General features: G+C 39.1%; 1 protein-coding gene across 1 annotated transcript in view; it reads left to right on the top strand.

The window, feature by feature from the left end:
• LOC122667740 (protein STRUBBELIG-RECEPTOR FAMILY 6) overlaps positions 1–15,458 on the top strand; it is a 36,276-nt gene that overhangs the window by 4,747 nt on the left and 16,071 nt on the right. The window contains exons 11-12 of the mRNA XM_043864141.1: positions 3,301–3,584; positions 3,945–4,216. Of these exons, the coding sequence (XP_043720076.1) occupies positions 3,301–3,584; positions 3,945–4,216 (556 nt within the window). The remainder of the gene's footprint in view (positions 1–3,300; positions 3,585–3,944; positions 4,217–15,458) is intronic.

Here is a 15,458-nt window from a genome sequence, read left to right as displayed (position 1 = left end):
ACTCTTTATCTTTGAAGCTTTATCTGTAATGCACAACAATGCATCATGGTCTCAATACTTATGAATCTTGTGTGTGTCTCTTGCAGAAAAGGAGTAATAAAAGAGCATCTAACTTAAATTAATCATTTTCATTTATAAGAAATAATTTAAAAAAAGAAAGATTTTTACGCACATTTATGATGGGCACAACCAATATATAACAATAAATGAGTACATGGGAGTTTGCATAGCCTTAATAGCCATCTAGGCCTGCCTATTTGTATCTCGCCTAGACCATCCTTGACCCCCTGGTTCTCTAGGCATTACCTTCACAGCACTGATTATACTATCTAGAATAATTGGAAAGTTTTTTTCCCCTCACCTAGAAACCGGATTTCGGTATTTCAAAGCAAAAATCAAGGATCAAATTTAAGAAAGTTTCCTACTTCTGAAAAAAAAAATTTGGTTTGTAGAATGCCTGGCAATCATCGATTGACTTACTGATCAGCAATTAAGTCAGGTTGAAAGAAGTATTTATGTTATTAATCACTGACCTAATTAGTTAAGCCCATGGTTGACTAGAATATTTTAAAATGCAATAGATCTTGATCTTCCAAAAAAAATGTATTGACATAGATTCTAATTAAAGATGTTTTGGTAACCTTAAGGGACAGTTTATTCTAGAAATCGAGTTAGGATTATAAATAGAACAGTCTTTAGCCTTGAAATGCACATAAAATAAGATCCCTGTTGTTTTTCTGGAAGAGGTCTAGATCATCATTGGAATGGGAATGAGTAACATGACCCTTGGGTGTAGCACTCAACCATATTTTTTATTATTATTATTTTTTTTTGAAAAGGCACCTGGCTGAATTTTAATGCCAATCTAGTTACATAGAAGATTTGAAGGTACAATACTTCAATTACTGATTTTGGAGTAAATTTACCCAAATCTTTCTGACAGTTAGAGATACTACCCACATACTTCCGAATATATCACTGAGCACCTTTATTTTCTTGACACAGAACTCGTATACCATTTTTGTTGTTTGTGACCATTCCCTGTTAAAGTTTTAATCCAAACCCCTTGATTTGCCTTCTCACCACACACCTGCAACTGAAGCTAGAGATAGGAACTTTACGACAGTTTGATCAAGCATGAGGGATTGATCAAATGGTTCAAATGCTTACCAGAAATTAGCCAAACTTCCATCTCACTAAGCATACCATGTAGCTTCATAAACTGACAGTAGTAGGAATGCTAGAGAGGCAACCATCTGAAGAAAGACCAGGAGTTAAATGTGTGTGAGAGAGAGAGTAATGTAGTTCTAGATTGGTAGGAGACCAATAACCAGGATCTGAACTGAACATGTAGTTCGGTTAGGTCAAAATTGTGAAATTAGAGTTAGGGTTTAATGGGACCTAGGGTTTGGTGGTAGGGTTAGGTCAAGTTCATGTAGGGGAGTCTATCAGTGAAGGTTACATTAAGTTTTAACAAGTCTAGGCCTTTTAATTAGAATCGGCAGTTAGGTTAAGGTTATTTCGGGTTTTTTAAAAGAGGAAAAAATGGATTTTTAGGGTTTATAATGGTCGGATGAGGGAGCAACTTGGATCGAGTTTTCTTTATGGTGAGAGGAGAGTTCGATCCAAAAAAGGAGGGATTTTGCTGGCTGGTTTGGTCTAGGCAGAATTTAGGTATTGGGAACATTGGAAACAAAAGGGGGAATTTTAGGGTTTGGGCTGTGAGAGGATTAGAAGAAGAATTGTAGGGGATGGATGATTCAAACTCACTGTTGTTGCAGAATTTCCTTGGCAGCAGCTTGTTTGATTGTAGATCTTGAATAAAAATTGAATCTTCAACTAGAACTTGAAGGAAATCTTCAAAGAACTTGAAGGAGAGCTTGAACGAACCACCCGGACTTCACACCGCAAGGTGTCGATTGGATCAAACACCAATCCCACTAGCCTTGATCAAACACAAGACAAAAATATTCAATGGAGAAGAAGAGCAGCAAAAAGCTTTTCATTAATTTCAAAATTCGTTTTTAATACTTTCCCCCTTACAACCTTGTATAAAAGACTCAAAAATAGACTCCTACACTAAAAAGGAAAGGCCTAACCCAGTCCTTAACTTATTAGGTAACTTAAACTGACTTGGAAACTAAAATAGACTCAAAATAGAGTCCTAATCCAGCCCCACTAAACATTTAAAAGAAAACTACTAAAATCACTTAAATTGAACCATTGGTTGAACCGGTTCAATTTATGAACAAAAACACCAAAATAAAACTAAGTATGGAACTAAAACAACTAATCCCATATGCAACCTAATTACCCATATTTTAGGCCCAAAAAAGTGGCCTATTTGAAAACCCATGGGATCAAAAGCCTAACATGTATATAACCCAACCCTAGACTTATTCCTAAGCAAAGAAGCCCAGTTTGGTGATAAATCTGCATCAAAGAGAGAGAGAGAGAGAGAATTCAATTGCTTCATCTGCCAGGGGGAGCAAATCCTTGGATCTCCAATTTTTTAAACCTCCAATATATCATATCTGTTATGCCTCCAGCTGTTTTTCCATACAGTTAAAGTTGCCTTACCCTTCTGTACTGCCAATGCCCATTATAGGTGTTTTGAACCTCCTTTGGACAAACAGAATAATTTTGAAACTTGAGAACCAATGGGAATACTCCTGCCTCATGGCTTGCTAGTTGCTACAACATCAGATAATTAAGAATTGAAAATCTGATGACTTTGCAACTATTGATTGGAAGCATTCTTGTCCAGAATACAAGCAATTGCTTGATTTTGCTAAGATCAGCAATGGGATTGAAGAATTAAGGTGAGAAGCTGCAGAAAGAATATCAAATTTTGGAGGCTGGTCCGTCTAAAGACTGGTAGTTTTCTCAGGAATTTTGAAAATTTCAAAGAATCACGGAAGTTGAGTTGCTCAAGTTTAGGATGCTGTGGACAAGCAAAATGTTAATTGCCTAACTCTACCTAATTGTGTTTCAAGAATCTGTTTTAGTAAATAGGATCCCAGGATTTTCACTGAAGAACCTGATGAAACCATAGCTTCAGTTGACTTATCTCCATTACCGTCTCTAAGTTAAAAAAATGTTTCTTGGAGGCCCATGCAGAGAGTTATTGATTCTAAGAATTTTTAAGTATGCTTATGTACGTGCTAGTCTGACCCATAAGCTATCAGTACTGGTAACTGGCCCTCAAATCCAGTGAAATGTACCTTACTTTTTGAAGAAGTTTTCATTTATATTCAAATGCAAAATGTTCATCGTTTTAGTTTATTACTGTCTTTGCAGAAATGAAGTCTATTCAGACGTCCTCCATAATTAACACAAAAACGTTAGAAACTTCTGCATCGATGAACCTTAGACCTCCACCCATTGATCGGCATAAATCATTTGATGAAGATGACTTTTCAAACAAGCCTGTTGTTGTCAAGAAAGCTAATTCTGCTCCCTTAAGCACTGCAATGTATTCAATAGCGGACCTGCAGATGGCTACAGGAAGCTTTAGTGTGGAAAATCTTATTGGAGAGGGGTCTATTGGACGTGTTTATCGAGCCCTATTCGACAATGGGAAGGTATAGATTTCTTCTTGATGTGGTGTAGAATCCTTTACCCAATTTCCTATGCATATAAATGATTTGTACCATGATTATCATTAAATGGAGTGTTTCAGAACACTCTGTGGATCCTTCTTTCGTGCTTTCTATATAAACAAATATGGGAATGTTCAGATAACTTCATTGACCAAATCCTGGGGTGGTATATCTGCTTGCTGGGACCCGATATATAATGGTCCCGGCCATTATACATTTGTCCTCGCAGTGTTCTGATATGGTATTTGGTAGGCCATGATTAGGGCCTCTTCATTGATTTTCTTGTTTGAATGCCTACTGATTCTTGATCTTGACTTCCAATATTTTGATGATATGCCATAGGTTCTTGCTGTAAAGAAAATAGATTCTTCTGCTCTGCCTTCCCAGTCATCTGAAGATTTCATGGAAGTTGTTTCCAACATCTCCCGGTTATGTCACCCAAATGTGACTGAGCTAGTGGGATACTGTTCTGAGCATGGGCAGCACCTGCTAGTGTATGAGTTTCATGGGAATGGTTCACTGCATGATTTCCTGCACCTCTCAGATGAATTCAGCAAGCCGTTAACATGGAACACCCGTGTCAAGATTGCTCTGGGGACTGCACGTGCATTAGAGTAAGTGATTAAGGTTATATAAACGAATTAGTTTTCCAACATTTAGTACCATACCTAATATGATAGTTTTGCCTTTAAAATCAAAATTGAGGTGTTTGGACAGAATCCCCAACCCCCGAACTCCAAAGCTCCTTTCATCCTAATGAATAATGTTCTATGAAGGTTTGGCTGTTTAGTATTAGTTTCATTGATCTTGGTTCTAACACTAAGTTGTGGGAGGCAACTTGATAGCTTTCGAACCATTAATTGGTCTCATATGCTCTTAAAATTTTCTTCTCCCCCCCCCCCCCCCAGTTGGGAGCAGTATAAATTCATGCATTCTTCCTTGTAGGTTAAGTAAATTCAATCTATGAACCAGGTCTACTGAAGCAATTGAGAAGTTAATGTAAGACTAGATTAGGGTTAATCTAGCTCCAAATAACCCACAATCAAAATAACAACAAAGGACAGAATTAGAAAGTTTAGGAATTCAAACCAAACTAGCATGTGGAATGACTCCAAACTCAGGTCGAGTGGGGATGATGGTGAAGAGAAGCTACACTGCAAATTTCAGCCAATTCTGATGGCTAGAGGCTGAGATATGAAGATAACCCAAAATTAGAAGGTTATACAATAATTAGCAAACCAGCACTGTGTTTGGGCTCTAAAGAGGATCAAGTGTAGGCCTTGAAGGGATGAAGCTTTGCTGCAAGTTTGGTTCAGTTCTGATGGTCAGTAAAGAAGATCTGAGTTGGAGATGAAATTAGAAGGTTAAGGCTATGGAACAATCCAGCCAGCAGACTGGGCTGGAACTGGGATCGAGTGGGATCCTTGTTGGTGTGATTCAATCTCTCAAAGCTCTGCTGGAACAAGGCTCAGACCTTGGAGAGAAACTGGTTCGATTGCTGCAGGCAGTAGGGCAGAAAACAGATCTAAAGGAGTGTGGTTCGATCCTTCTCTGGTGATGATCAGCAACCTCAGTTAAGGGCTTGCTTGGGGATCAGCTCCTAGACTTCAGCAGTGATCAGTTGCAGCCATTGCAGTCACAAACACAGCAAGGGATATCGAGCAGGGCCATAGTTCGAGAACTCGGATCTTGGAACCAACTCGGTCCTTGGAAAAACCGAGTCAAGTCGAGATCTCGGTGAGATCTCGCCGAGTTGGTGCATTTTTTTTTTTTCCGACTCGAAGCCTCAACTCGGTGGGTTTTAGACCTAGTTTGGGTCTGAAACTTGGTATTCAGCCTATTTTAGGCCATTTAAACACAATGACACTATCAGATTTTGCAAAAACAAAGTCCAAATATGAGTTTCACTTTGGACCATAGGTTGGTAGGCGACGACGTACTAAAATACCCTACTCTACACATAGTTTAGTGGTCTCGATCCTGTGTGGCATGCGTAAATTGAGACTCACCTGTGTAACGCACAGGGTCCGCCTGCGTTCCCACATCATGTTGGTATTGCTCGCGCATCCTTTCATGACGATTATTATAATAACCACCACCTCGCATGCCACCACCGCCAGTAGGGTCATCACCACCACCAGTAGGGTCATCACCATCACCACACATCATCATCATCATCATCATCATCATCAGCATTCAACAACACTTCCTATTGCAGCCTCAAAAGGTGTCGGTGACTCTGAATGTGCACGCCCCTCTTGCGACATATAGTCCTCAACATCTGTACCGGTTACGAACGCAATGGTGGGGTCGGGCCTACCCCCAGGTTGATCCATATCTGGTGTACCAGGATCCCTCACCCACTGGAATAGGGGATCTTCATCATCATCAGAGTCTTGGAAAATGTTGGTTAGTTCGATGGGTTCTTTATCATTGGTGTCCATTCCTTCACATATGTGCCTCATCCTTAGTCTCATATTGTAATGCACATACACCAGCTGCTCCAGTCGTTTGCTACCCAATCTGTTCCGCCTCTTCGAGTGGATCAATCAGAATGTACTCCAATTGCGCTCGCATCCGGAGGATGAACAAGTTTGTGAGAGTACTCTCACTGCTATCTTCCTCAGGTTGGGTGAACTTGTACCATAAAGTACCCACCAGTCGGCTGCATTACAAATATAGAATATTAAGAATATGTACATTCCAAAGGGATAAAATTATAATTCATAAATGTAATGTCATGCCACCTACCAAGGTCTGACTTTTGTCTACCCTCCACTGCAGTTTTTCGACTGAAACTTGCTGAGGCCTCTCTGAAGTTTTGGATCTGTTTTCATTTCAAATTTCAAACATTGTTAGAGGTATTAGTATTTACTACTTAGTAATTACATTCCTTTACTTACTACCAAAGTACCCAGTCCCATACTCTCACCTCATCATTATCATTGCACCCAGCCTGTGTCTTGGCATTGGGCTCCAACTTCTCAATAACATTTTGAACTGCCACTAACAACTCTGTGTCTAGCCCAAGATTTTGCGAGTACTGATACTTTGGATTCAGATAGTATGCTGGTAAAGTGGAAACCAAGAATATAACTTGTTAGTGACTTAATGCTTTTGAGTTTGAATATGTAAATGTAAAAACTCATATAAAGTGTAAAGTATGTTGAAGTGTTGAACTCACCAGCTTTATGCAATGGATGACTCACGTGCTTCTCCCACCGCGCATCAGTGATGTTAGTATATGACCTTGCACTCCGGTGTATCGCAGCTCTGATCATTTCCTTCATCTTCTGAAGGGCAACATAAATGTGGGGCAAGGTAGGCTTCTTCTCTGTATTAACCATCCTTAGTACTGCCACCACTGGCTCTAATATGGCAACAACTTTATGCAGGTCCTTCCAGAATTGGTCACTTGCAATGGTATGTTGTGTTGCTCTCCCTTCTTCTGAATTAGACCCATGCCAACCAAACCACTGTTCACTTGCAAACATAGACCTTAGACCTATCACCTTCGTTTGAAAGCTCTTCAATGCAATGTAATTGGTGGCAAATCGAGTGATACCAGGCGTTACTAAATCGCCATTGCATTTTTCCCTCAACATGGCTAAAGCATAACTATGGTTATATACAAAAGTGGTCACTTGTCTTGCCCTATTGACCACACTTGCCCCCAAAGTTTTCTTCTCCATGTCTTTCAACATTAAATCAATGGAATGTGTTGCACATGGAGTCCAAAAGAGGCGGATCCTCTTTCTCTTCTTGTTCATCAACTTCTCTCTAGCCTTTTTAAAGTTATAACCGTTATCTGTCACAATTTGGATAACGTTCTTTGGATCCTGCTCAAAAATGGGATCTGGGGAATGGGCTCGTGGTCGGGTTGGGGGCCGTGGGATCTATCTTGTGCCAGTGCTTCTCCTCCTCTCATCTTGTTGCGCTGGTGCAACTGAGCCAGATCCACCAGCTCCTCTTGCCTACTCATATCTTATCATATTCCCATAATGCAAACTTTGTCTATTCTCTTCCAAAGTTTGTTGGTAAATTCTCCACTCAGCCTCTGATTCAAACTCACCAGGTGTAGGCCTATATTCAGTATCATCTCCTCCATGGATCTCTACACCAGGCCTCTCTAACACTACCTCATCAAACTCTGTTTGTTGTCTTTCCCTCTCAGCTTTCTTTGCTCGTCCTCCACTCAAGTGGTGGGCCATAGCCACTTTCACTCGGCTCGGAACATTTCTGCATGAGGCAACGTCCTTACCTGTACCAGCTAAATGTTGTTTTAACCTAGTGGCTCCTCTAGATAGCAACTTTCCACAATAGTTACACTTGGTCTTCTTTTTATCCTCGGACATCAGGACTCCATGTTATCATGCTATATCCCCCATTGTGTATGAAATGTCATACTTTTTACACTGTTACATAAAAAAAACATGTATTAGTAACTATTAAAGACTTAAAGTATTGTATTAAAGACTTAAAATATTGTATTCGTAACTATTAAACATATTGTTAAGCTACTAGAACAATCGAATAGCTATCTCTTATTTATCCCCTAACCCTAGTATTTATTTCTTAATTAAAAATAAAATTTAGATAATTTTTTTATTGGGTGAAAAAATAAAATGACTGCATGAAACTGTAGAGCATCCAAAGTTGTCCAATATGCATGAAAATCACTTCCAAACAATCACTATTCATCCTATTTTTTTCAATTTTTTTTCTTCAAAAAAATCATCTTTTTGCAGAAAATATAATAACAAAATTAATAATAGAAACAAAATTCGGACTCCATCAAGTGATAGATCGTCCAAAGTTGTGTAACATATCTTAAAATGACATGAATCTACCAAGGATTGAACAATTTTTTTTGAAAAAATAGATTTGGGGAAAAATAGTTTACCTTTGAAAAATCCTTCAAATTTGTGATGAATCTTGTAAAAGTGGAGTTGAATCTTCAAATGTGCAGCTGAATCACAGTTCAAGGCTTGAAATCCATCCAAAAAATGAAGTAACAGAGTAGTTTTGGGAAAAAGTAGTCTCAGTTTTGGGAAGAAGAGAGAATTTTGGGGTTTTGGATAGAACTTGCCGAGATATGGCGAGTTCTATCGAGTTAGGTGGGGTATTTAAGTGGTAGATGGGTAAAAATATGGGCCGAAACCGAGATCCGAACCGAGATCCGATATATCGGTGAGATATCGGTGAGATTTTGCACTTTTGAGAATCGCCTCTAGTCTCGTCTTGGGTCTTAAAAAAACCGAGAAACTCGGCGAGATCTCAGCGAGTTCTCGAACTATGAGCAGGGCAGGGAGAGAAGATAGGATAAGAAGAGAAGGGGGATAGTGGGATTCGGCTCTCACAGCTAGGCTCCTAACAATCCTTCATGTCACACTCATGGACAAGAAAATCTTTCTTTGCTTCAAAGCAGTATTCAATTAACTAATAAAATCATGGGGAGGCTCCTAAAAGCCTTTACAATATATAAAGGGTCATACTTGCTCCTCAAGTTACAAAGGAAATAGAAACTTACTTGCTGTGACATGAAAATAGAAACTAAATATTACATAAGAATAGAAATTGAATGTGTTGCAGCTGGCTTCTTCATGTGGACCCCACTTGATATTCTTCTAGTCATTGTCTAAGTCATGTGGTTCCCACTAAGGATTCAGCCAACACTTGTAGTCAAAATTTGTCAATTAAAATTGACATTGATACCCCTACGATCTGGGTTTGGGAAACCCAGCAACTCCCAGCCCTATTGGGCTGGCCCAACACAAGGTTGGTTGGCCCTATGGCCTATTGGGTTGGTTCACCAGTTGATTAAGTGAACCAACCCTTTTCTTGTGTGTGCCTTTTATTTATTTCTTGCCAAACAGCTTGGCTTCTGCATCAGAAGTCTATTGACCACATCACATTACCTAAATATTGATATTTTTGGAATCCCCAATACTTGAAACCTGCGAGAGACTATATAGTTGGGTTTCTTATTGGTCATCATGCAGGAGTTTGTATGATTTTCTTCGTTCAGTTCTCAAGTATTGTTGGCAGTTTAGGTCATATTTGGTGTCACTTATTGATTTTCTGGAATGGTTCTTCTGGGAAGCACTCCGTTGATTCTTACAAGTATTCTTATACTAAAAGAATTAATTAAAAGATATAATAAAATAACACTTATCATAAATTATCCCCAAAAAGAATGCGGAAGTGATTCTTAGCAAGGAAATGTGAATATCTTTCCATTCAAAAGAACCACTCCTGGAAGAAAAAAAAAAAAATCACTCCAAAGAATGAAATTTGTGCCAAAATTGACTTTAGTCAAAGTCACAATGGAAAATCAAAAACCCCTTGGGCTCTAATTGTTCCAATGGAAAATATTTCCCTTGGAAGTCAACTATGTTGATACATTTAATTTCATATTTTTATGCTATTTGACTTTTTTTTACAGTACTACACAAGGTTCAAAATCTCGGTTTTGAGGCTAGTTTTGGTCAGCCCCGAAACTGACATATGGTAGGTTTCGACCTAGTTTGGTATTTTTCCAGGTCAACTTGAAACCTTGGTTTCGAGGCCGAGAAAGTGGTTTTTGGCCCTAATTTTTTCTATGCTGCCTATTTTTGACATTTTAACTTTATTCATGAATTAGTTTCACAAAAATAACACTCAAAATGGAACTTGTGGTTTTGACCCAAGTTTGCTAATGTACACTGTTCTTGGAAATGATATCGAACCAAGTATGGCATTGATTTATGTCAAATATCATTTAAGTAAATGAATTTATTATTCTTAATTAAGCAAATACTCATCTATTTGAATCCAATAAAAATAGTTAGAAAATCAAATTCCAAAAGGATAAAAAGTCAACCCCCAATTCAAGATTAAAAACTGAATTTTCGATCGTAGGGGCGCTTTTCAACTTTCAAATGCTAGGGTTTTTCTCAAATCAAAAAAATTTCGTAAATCTTATTATGATAGAACATCACTAAAATCTGATTTATATTGAATGAGTTTTCTGGTCAAACCTTGTTCGGTGTGTGTGAATACCGTTTAAAATCGCCCTGAATAGAAAAGAATTTTTAAATACCAAAACAAAATATTATTTTGCCACTCTTTTGGTTTTTAGTGATGTTCTATCACAATAAGATTTACGGAATTTTTTAGATTTGAGAAACACCCTAGCATTTAAACCCTAGATGTTTATCCTTTCGAAATTTAATTTTTTAACTATTTTATTGGATTCAAATGGGGAGTATTGCTTATTTATGAATAACATCTTAAGTAAATGAAATAACAAATATAAACACATTTAATTAAATGACATTTCGATGGGATTTTGTCAAGTTTTTTGCCAAACCTGGTTCGAGCCCAGGTTTCGTCAAGTTTCGATGGGGGATAAGTGAATTTTCATAGGTGGTTCAACCAGGTTCAGGTCAAAAGTTGCAAAATGTCCGAAATTAAGTCGAAACTAGATACGAAGTTGTATCACACTTGGTTTTCATCTCGGTTTCTTGCGAAACTAGATTTAGAACCATGGTTGTATATTAGAATGAAACATATTTGGGCTTGATTGAGGGAGGGAAGAATTCAGTCATATGATAAGGGTGTTGACCTCCATGGATACCAAGTGTATCAACCGCCACTTTTTTGGAAAAAGAAGATCCTGAAATTTATAATGGAATTTGTTTTCCAAATTTTACACAACATCAGTAAAATATTTGTCTCGTTTTCCAGTCTCATACTGTTAGAATGTTGGAGTGTGTGCCAAGGTTCGAAAACTCGGGTCTCGGTGGCATCTCGGCCAGGCCAGAAACCGAGTCGAGCCGAGATCTCGGCGAGTTGATGCATTTTTTTTTTTTTGGACTCGGACCCCCAACTCGGTGGGTTGTACACATATTTTGGGTCTGAAACTTGGTATCCAGCCTATTTCAGGCCATTTAAACACAATGGCATGCCCAGATTTGCCAAAAAACAAGTCCAAATATGAGTTTCACTTTGGACCATAGGTTGGTAGGCGACGAGTCGTACTAAAACAACATAATCTATATATAATTTAGTAAAACATAGCAAATTAGCAATCAAAACATTCTAATTAGCACACATCAATCAAAACATTCAAATAAAATGTACATTACATCAATGTTCACTTAATTTGTTACATAAAATTAGATTGAACAAGAAATTCATCCCTATATCGATCCACATAGAATTCCCATGTCATGGAATTGCTATAGTGTTGCAAATAGTGTGACACAGCTTCCATATAAGTCTTCTGATCAACATATACCAATCTCCCTATCTTAGGGTACATGGGAGGCTATTGGTATGAGGTGTAAGATCCACTGCTACTGTCATATTGAGTTTGAGGCATGTATGACTGGTTTGGGACTAGGAATGTATACCCAACACCTGACCTAGAGCTTTGACTGTCATACTCAGCTGGATCGCCCATACTGACCATAGGCACTATAATCGAACCGGTGCTCGCTGGCCATAGTCATAGCCATGATGATGTTGAGATGATTGCCATGATCGATGCTCACTAGTAGTATCTATACTCATGCTTCGAACTTGTAAGCATGGTGTTCATACTCTTGTTGTCCTCCTCCTGAGCATATGACTGATGTGAGTGTTTGCGACCCTTCTTTCTGTTGTATGTTTTAGGGTGGCCACCATGGTCTTGATCTTGAGTGGCATGCGTAAACTGAGACTCACCGGTGAAACGCACAGGGTCCTCCTGCGTTCCAACTTCTTGCTCGTACTGCTCGCGCATCCCCTCATGACGATCATCATAATAACCGCCACTCTGCATGCCACTAGCAGCAGCAGCTTCACCATCATCACCATCACCATCACCATCACCATCACCATCACTAGCATCACCAGTGTCATCACCACCACCATCATCATCATCAGCAGGACTTCCTACAGCAGGCTCAAAAGGTTTCGGTGACTTTGCATGTGCACGACCCTCTTGCGTCGACATATATTCATCAACATCAGTGCCGGTTACAGACGCAATGGTGGGGTCGGGCCTACCCCCAGATTGATCCATATCAGGTGTACCACGATCCCTCACCCACTGGAATAGGGGATCCTCATCGTCATCAGAGTCCTCTTGAAAAATGTTGGACAGTTCAATGGGTTCTTTATCATTGGCCTCAATTCCTTCACGTATGTGCCTCATCCTTAATCTCATATTGTAGTGCACATACACAAGCTGCTCCAGTCGTTCGCTACCCAACCTATTCCGCCTCTTTGAATGTATCAATGAGAATGTACTCCAGTTGCGCTCACATCCGGAGGATGAACAAGTTTGTGAGAGCACTCTCACTGCTACCTTCCTCAGGTTGGGTGAACTTGTACCATAAAGCACCCACCAGTCGGCTGCATTACAAATATAGAATAGTAAGAATATGTACATTCTAAAGAGATAAAATTATAATTCATAAATGTAATATCATGCCACCTACCAGGGTCTGACTTTTGTCTACCCTCCACTGCAGCTAGTCGACCGAAACTTGCTGAGGCCTCTCTGAAGTATTTGATCTATTTTCAATTTGAGGCATTAGTATTTTCTATTTAGTAATTACATTCATAAACTAACTACCAAAGTGCCAAAGTCCCATACTCTCACCTCATCATTGCAAGCAGCTTGTGTCATTGGATGGGGCTCCAACTTCTGAGTAACAGCTTGAACTGCCTCTAACAATTCTATGTCTAGCCCAAGATCATGGGAGTAGTGATACTTTGGATTCAAATAGTATGCTGGTAAAGTAAACACCACAAATATGATTTGTTAGTGACTTAATCGCTTTAATGTCTTTAGGGTTTTGAATATGTAAATGTAAAAAAGTTATAACATTTAAAGTATAAAGTATGTTGAACTCACCAGCCTTATGCAATGGATGACTCAAGTGCTTCTCCCACCGCTCATCAATGATGGTAGTGTAGGACTTTGCACTTCGAGGTATAGCAGCTCTAACCATTTCCTTCATTTTTTGGATGGCAGCATAAATGTGGCCCAAAGTAGGCTTCTTCTCTGTATCAACCATCCTCGATCGCCACCACCGGCTCTAATATGCCAACCACTTTCCCCAAGTCCTTCCAAAATCCATCATTTGCAATGGTCTGTTGTGCTACCTTTGCTTCTTCTGACTTAGAACCTTGCCAACCAAACCATTAATGACTTGCAAACATACACCTTAGACCTATCGCCTTACTCTGAAAGCTCTTTAATGCAATGTAATTGGTGGCAAATCGAGTGACACCAGGCCTCACTAAATCTCTATTGCATTTCTCCCTCATCAAGGCTAAAGCATAAGAATGGTTGTACACAAAAGTTGTCACTTGTCTTGCCCTATTTACCACACCCGCCACCAAAGTCTTTTTCCCCATGTCCTTCAAAGATTAAATCAATAGAATGGGCTGCACATGGGGTCCAAAAGAGCCGGATCCTCTTACTCTTCTTATTCATCAACTTCTCTCCAGCCTTTTTATAGTTTGAACCGTTATCCGTCACAATTTGGATAACGTTCCTTGGTCCTACCTCCTCCACCACTTGCTTCAACTCCTTATACAAGTATGATGCATCCTTTATATGCTTTGATGCATCGATAGACTTCAAGAATATAGTCTTTCCATTGCAATTCACCATGAAATTTATGATGGACAGCCTAGTAGGTCCAGTCCAACCATCAGCCATAAGAGTAACCCCATATGTCTCCCACATTGGCTTCAAACCATCAATGTATTTTTTTAGCTCCTATACCTCCTGAGGCAAATATACATTGTATAATTCAAATGGTGAAGGTCCCTTCCATCCTGCACCAGCCCTCCCTACAGCATCAAGGAATGCATTATAGTATGTTCCTTGTGCTACATTGGCTGGAATGCCATGGTAAAGCATGAACTTGCTGAAGGCTTTTCGTGCTTTCTCTTGTTTACCACCAAATACTTGTGGGATGGTTGGTGGTAGGCATCTTGTTGCCTAAAAGTGGTGGGATCCCGCTCAAAAATGGGTTCTGGACCTTGTACTCGTGGTCGGGTTTGGGGTCATGGTATATTTCTTATCCCAGTGCTTCTCCTCCTCTCATGTTCTTGCACTGGTGCAGCTGAGCCAGATCCACCAGCTCCTCTTGCTTGCTCATATGCTCTTATATTATCAAAATGAAAACTTTGTCTACTCTCAGCCAAAGTCTGCTGGTAAATTCTCCATTCAGCCTTTGATTGAAACTCACCAGGTGGAAGCCCAATGTCAGTATCATCTCCGCCACGGACCTCTGCACCAGCCCTCTCTAGTATTGCCTCATTAAACTCTTGTTGCATTCTTTCCCTCTCAGATTTTTTTAATCTTCCTCCTTTTAAATGTTGTGTCATTGCCACTTTCACTTGGATAGGAACATTTGGGCATGATGAAACATCCTTGCCTGTACCAGACAAGTGTTGCTTTAACCTGGTGGCTCCTCCAGATAGCAACTTCCCACAATAATTGCATTTGGACTTCTTTTTGTCTGCGGACATGGGAACTCCATATTGCCATGCTATATCAGACATTGTATACAAAATGTCTTATGTTTTACACTGTTACATAAAAAGCATGTATTAATAACCATGGATCACTTAAAGTAAGGTATTCAAGACTTAAAGTATGTTATTCATAATTCTTAAACATAATGTCAAGCTACTAGAACTATGAAATAACTATCTCTTATTTATCCCCTAACCCTAGTATTTATTTGTTAATTAAAAATAATATTTTGAATTTTTTTTAAAACTATTTATACCTTAAAGTATAAGAAAAATATAATGTAATGATGAATTTGACACCATTTGAAGTTGAATATTATGTACATATGTTGT

This window comes from Telopea speciosissima, chromosome 7, assembly GCF_018873765.1.
Source record: "Telopea speciosissima isolate NSW1024214 ecotype Mountain lineage chromosome 7, Tspe_v1, whole genome shotgun sequence".
Taxonomy (NCBI): domain Eukaryota; kingdom Viridiplantae; phylum Streptophyta; class Magnoliopsida; order Proteales; family Proteaceae; genus Telopea; species Telopea speciosissima.
The sequence above is the reverse complement of the archived record's forward strand: the minus strand, read 5'-3'. Positions and strand labels throughout refer to the sequence as shown.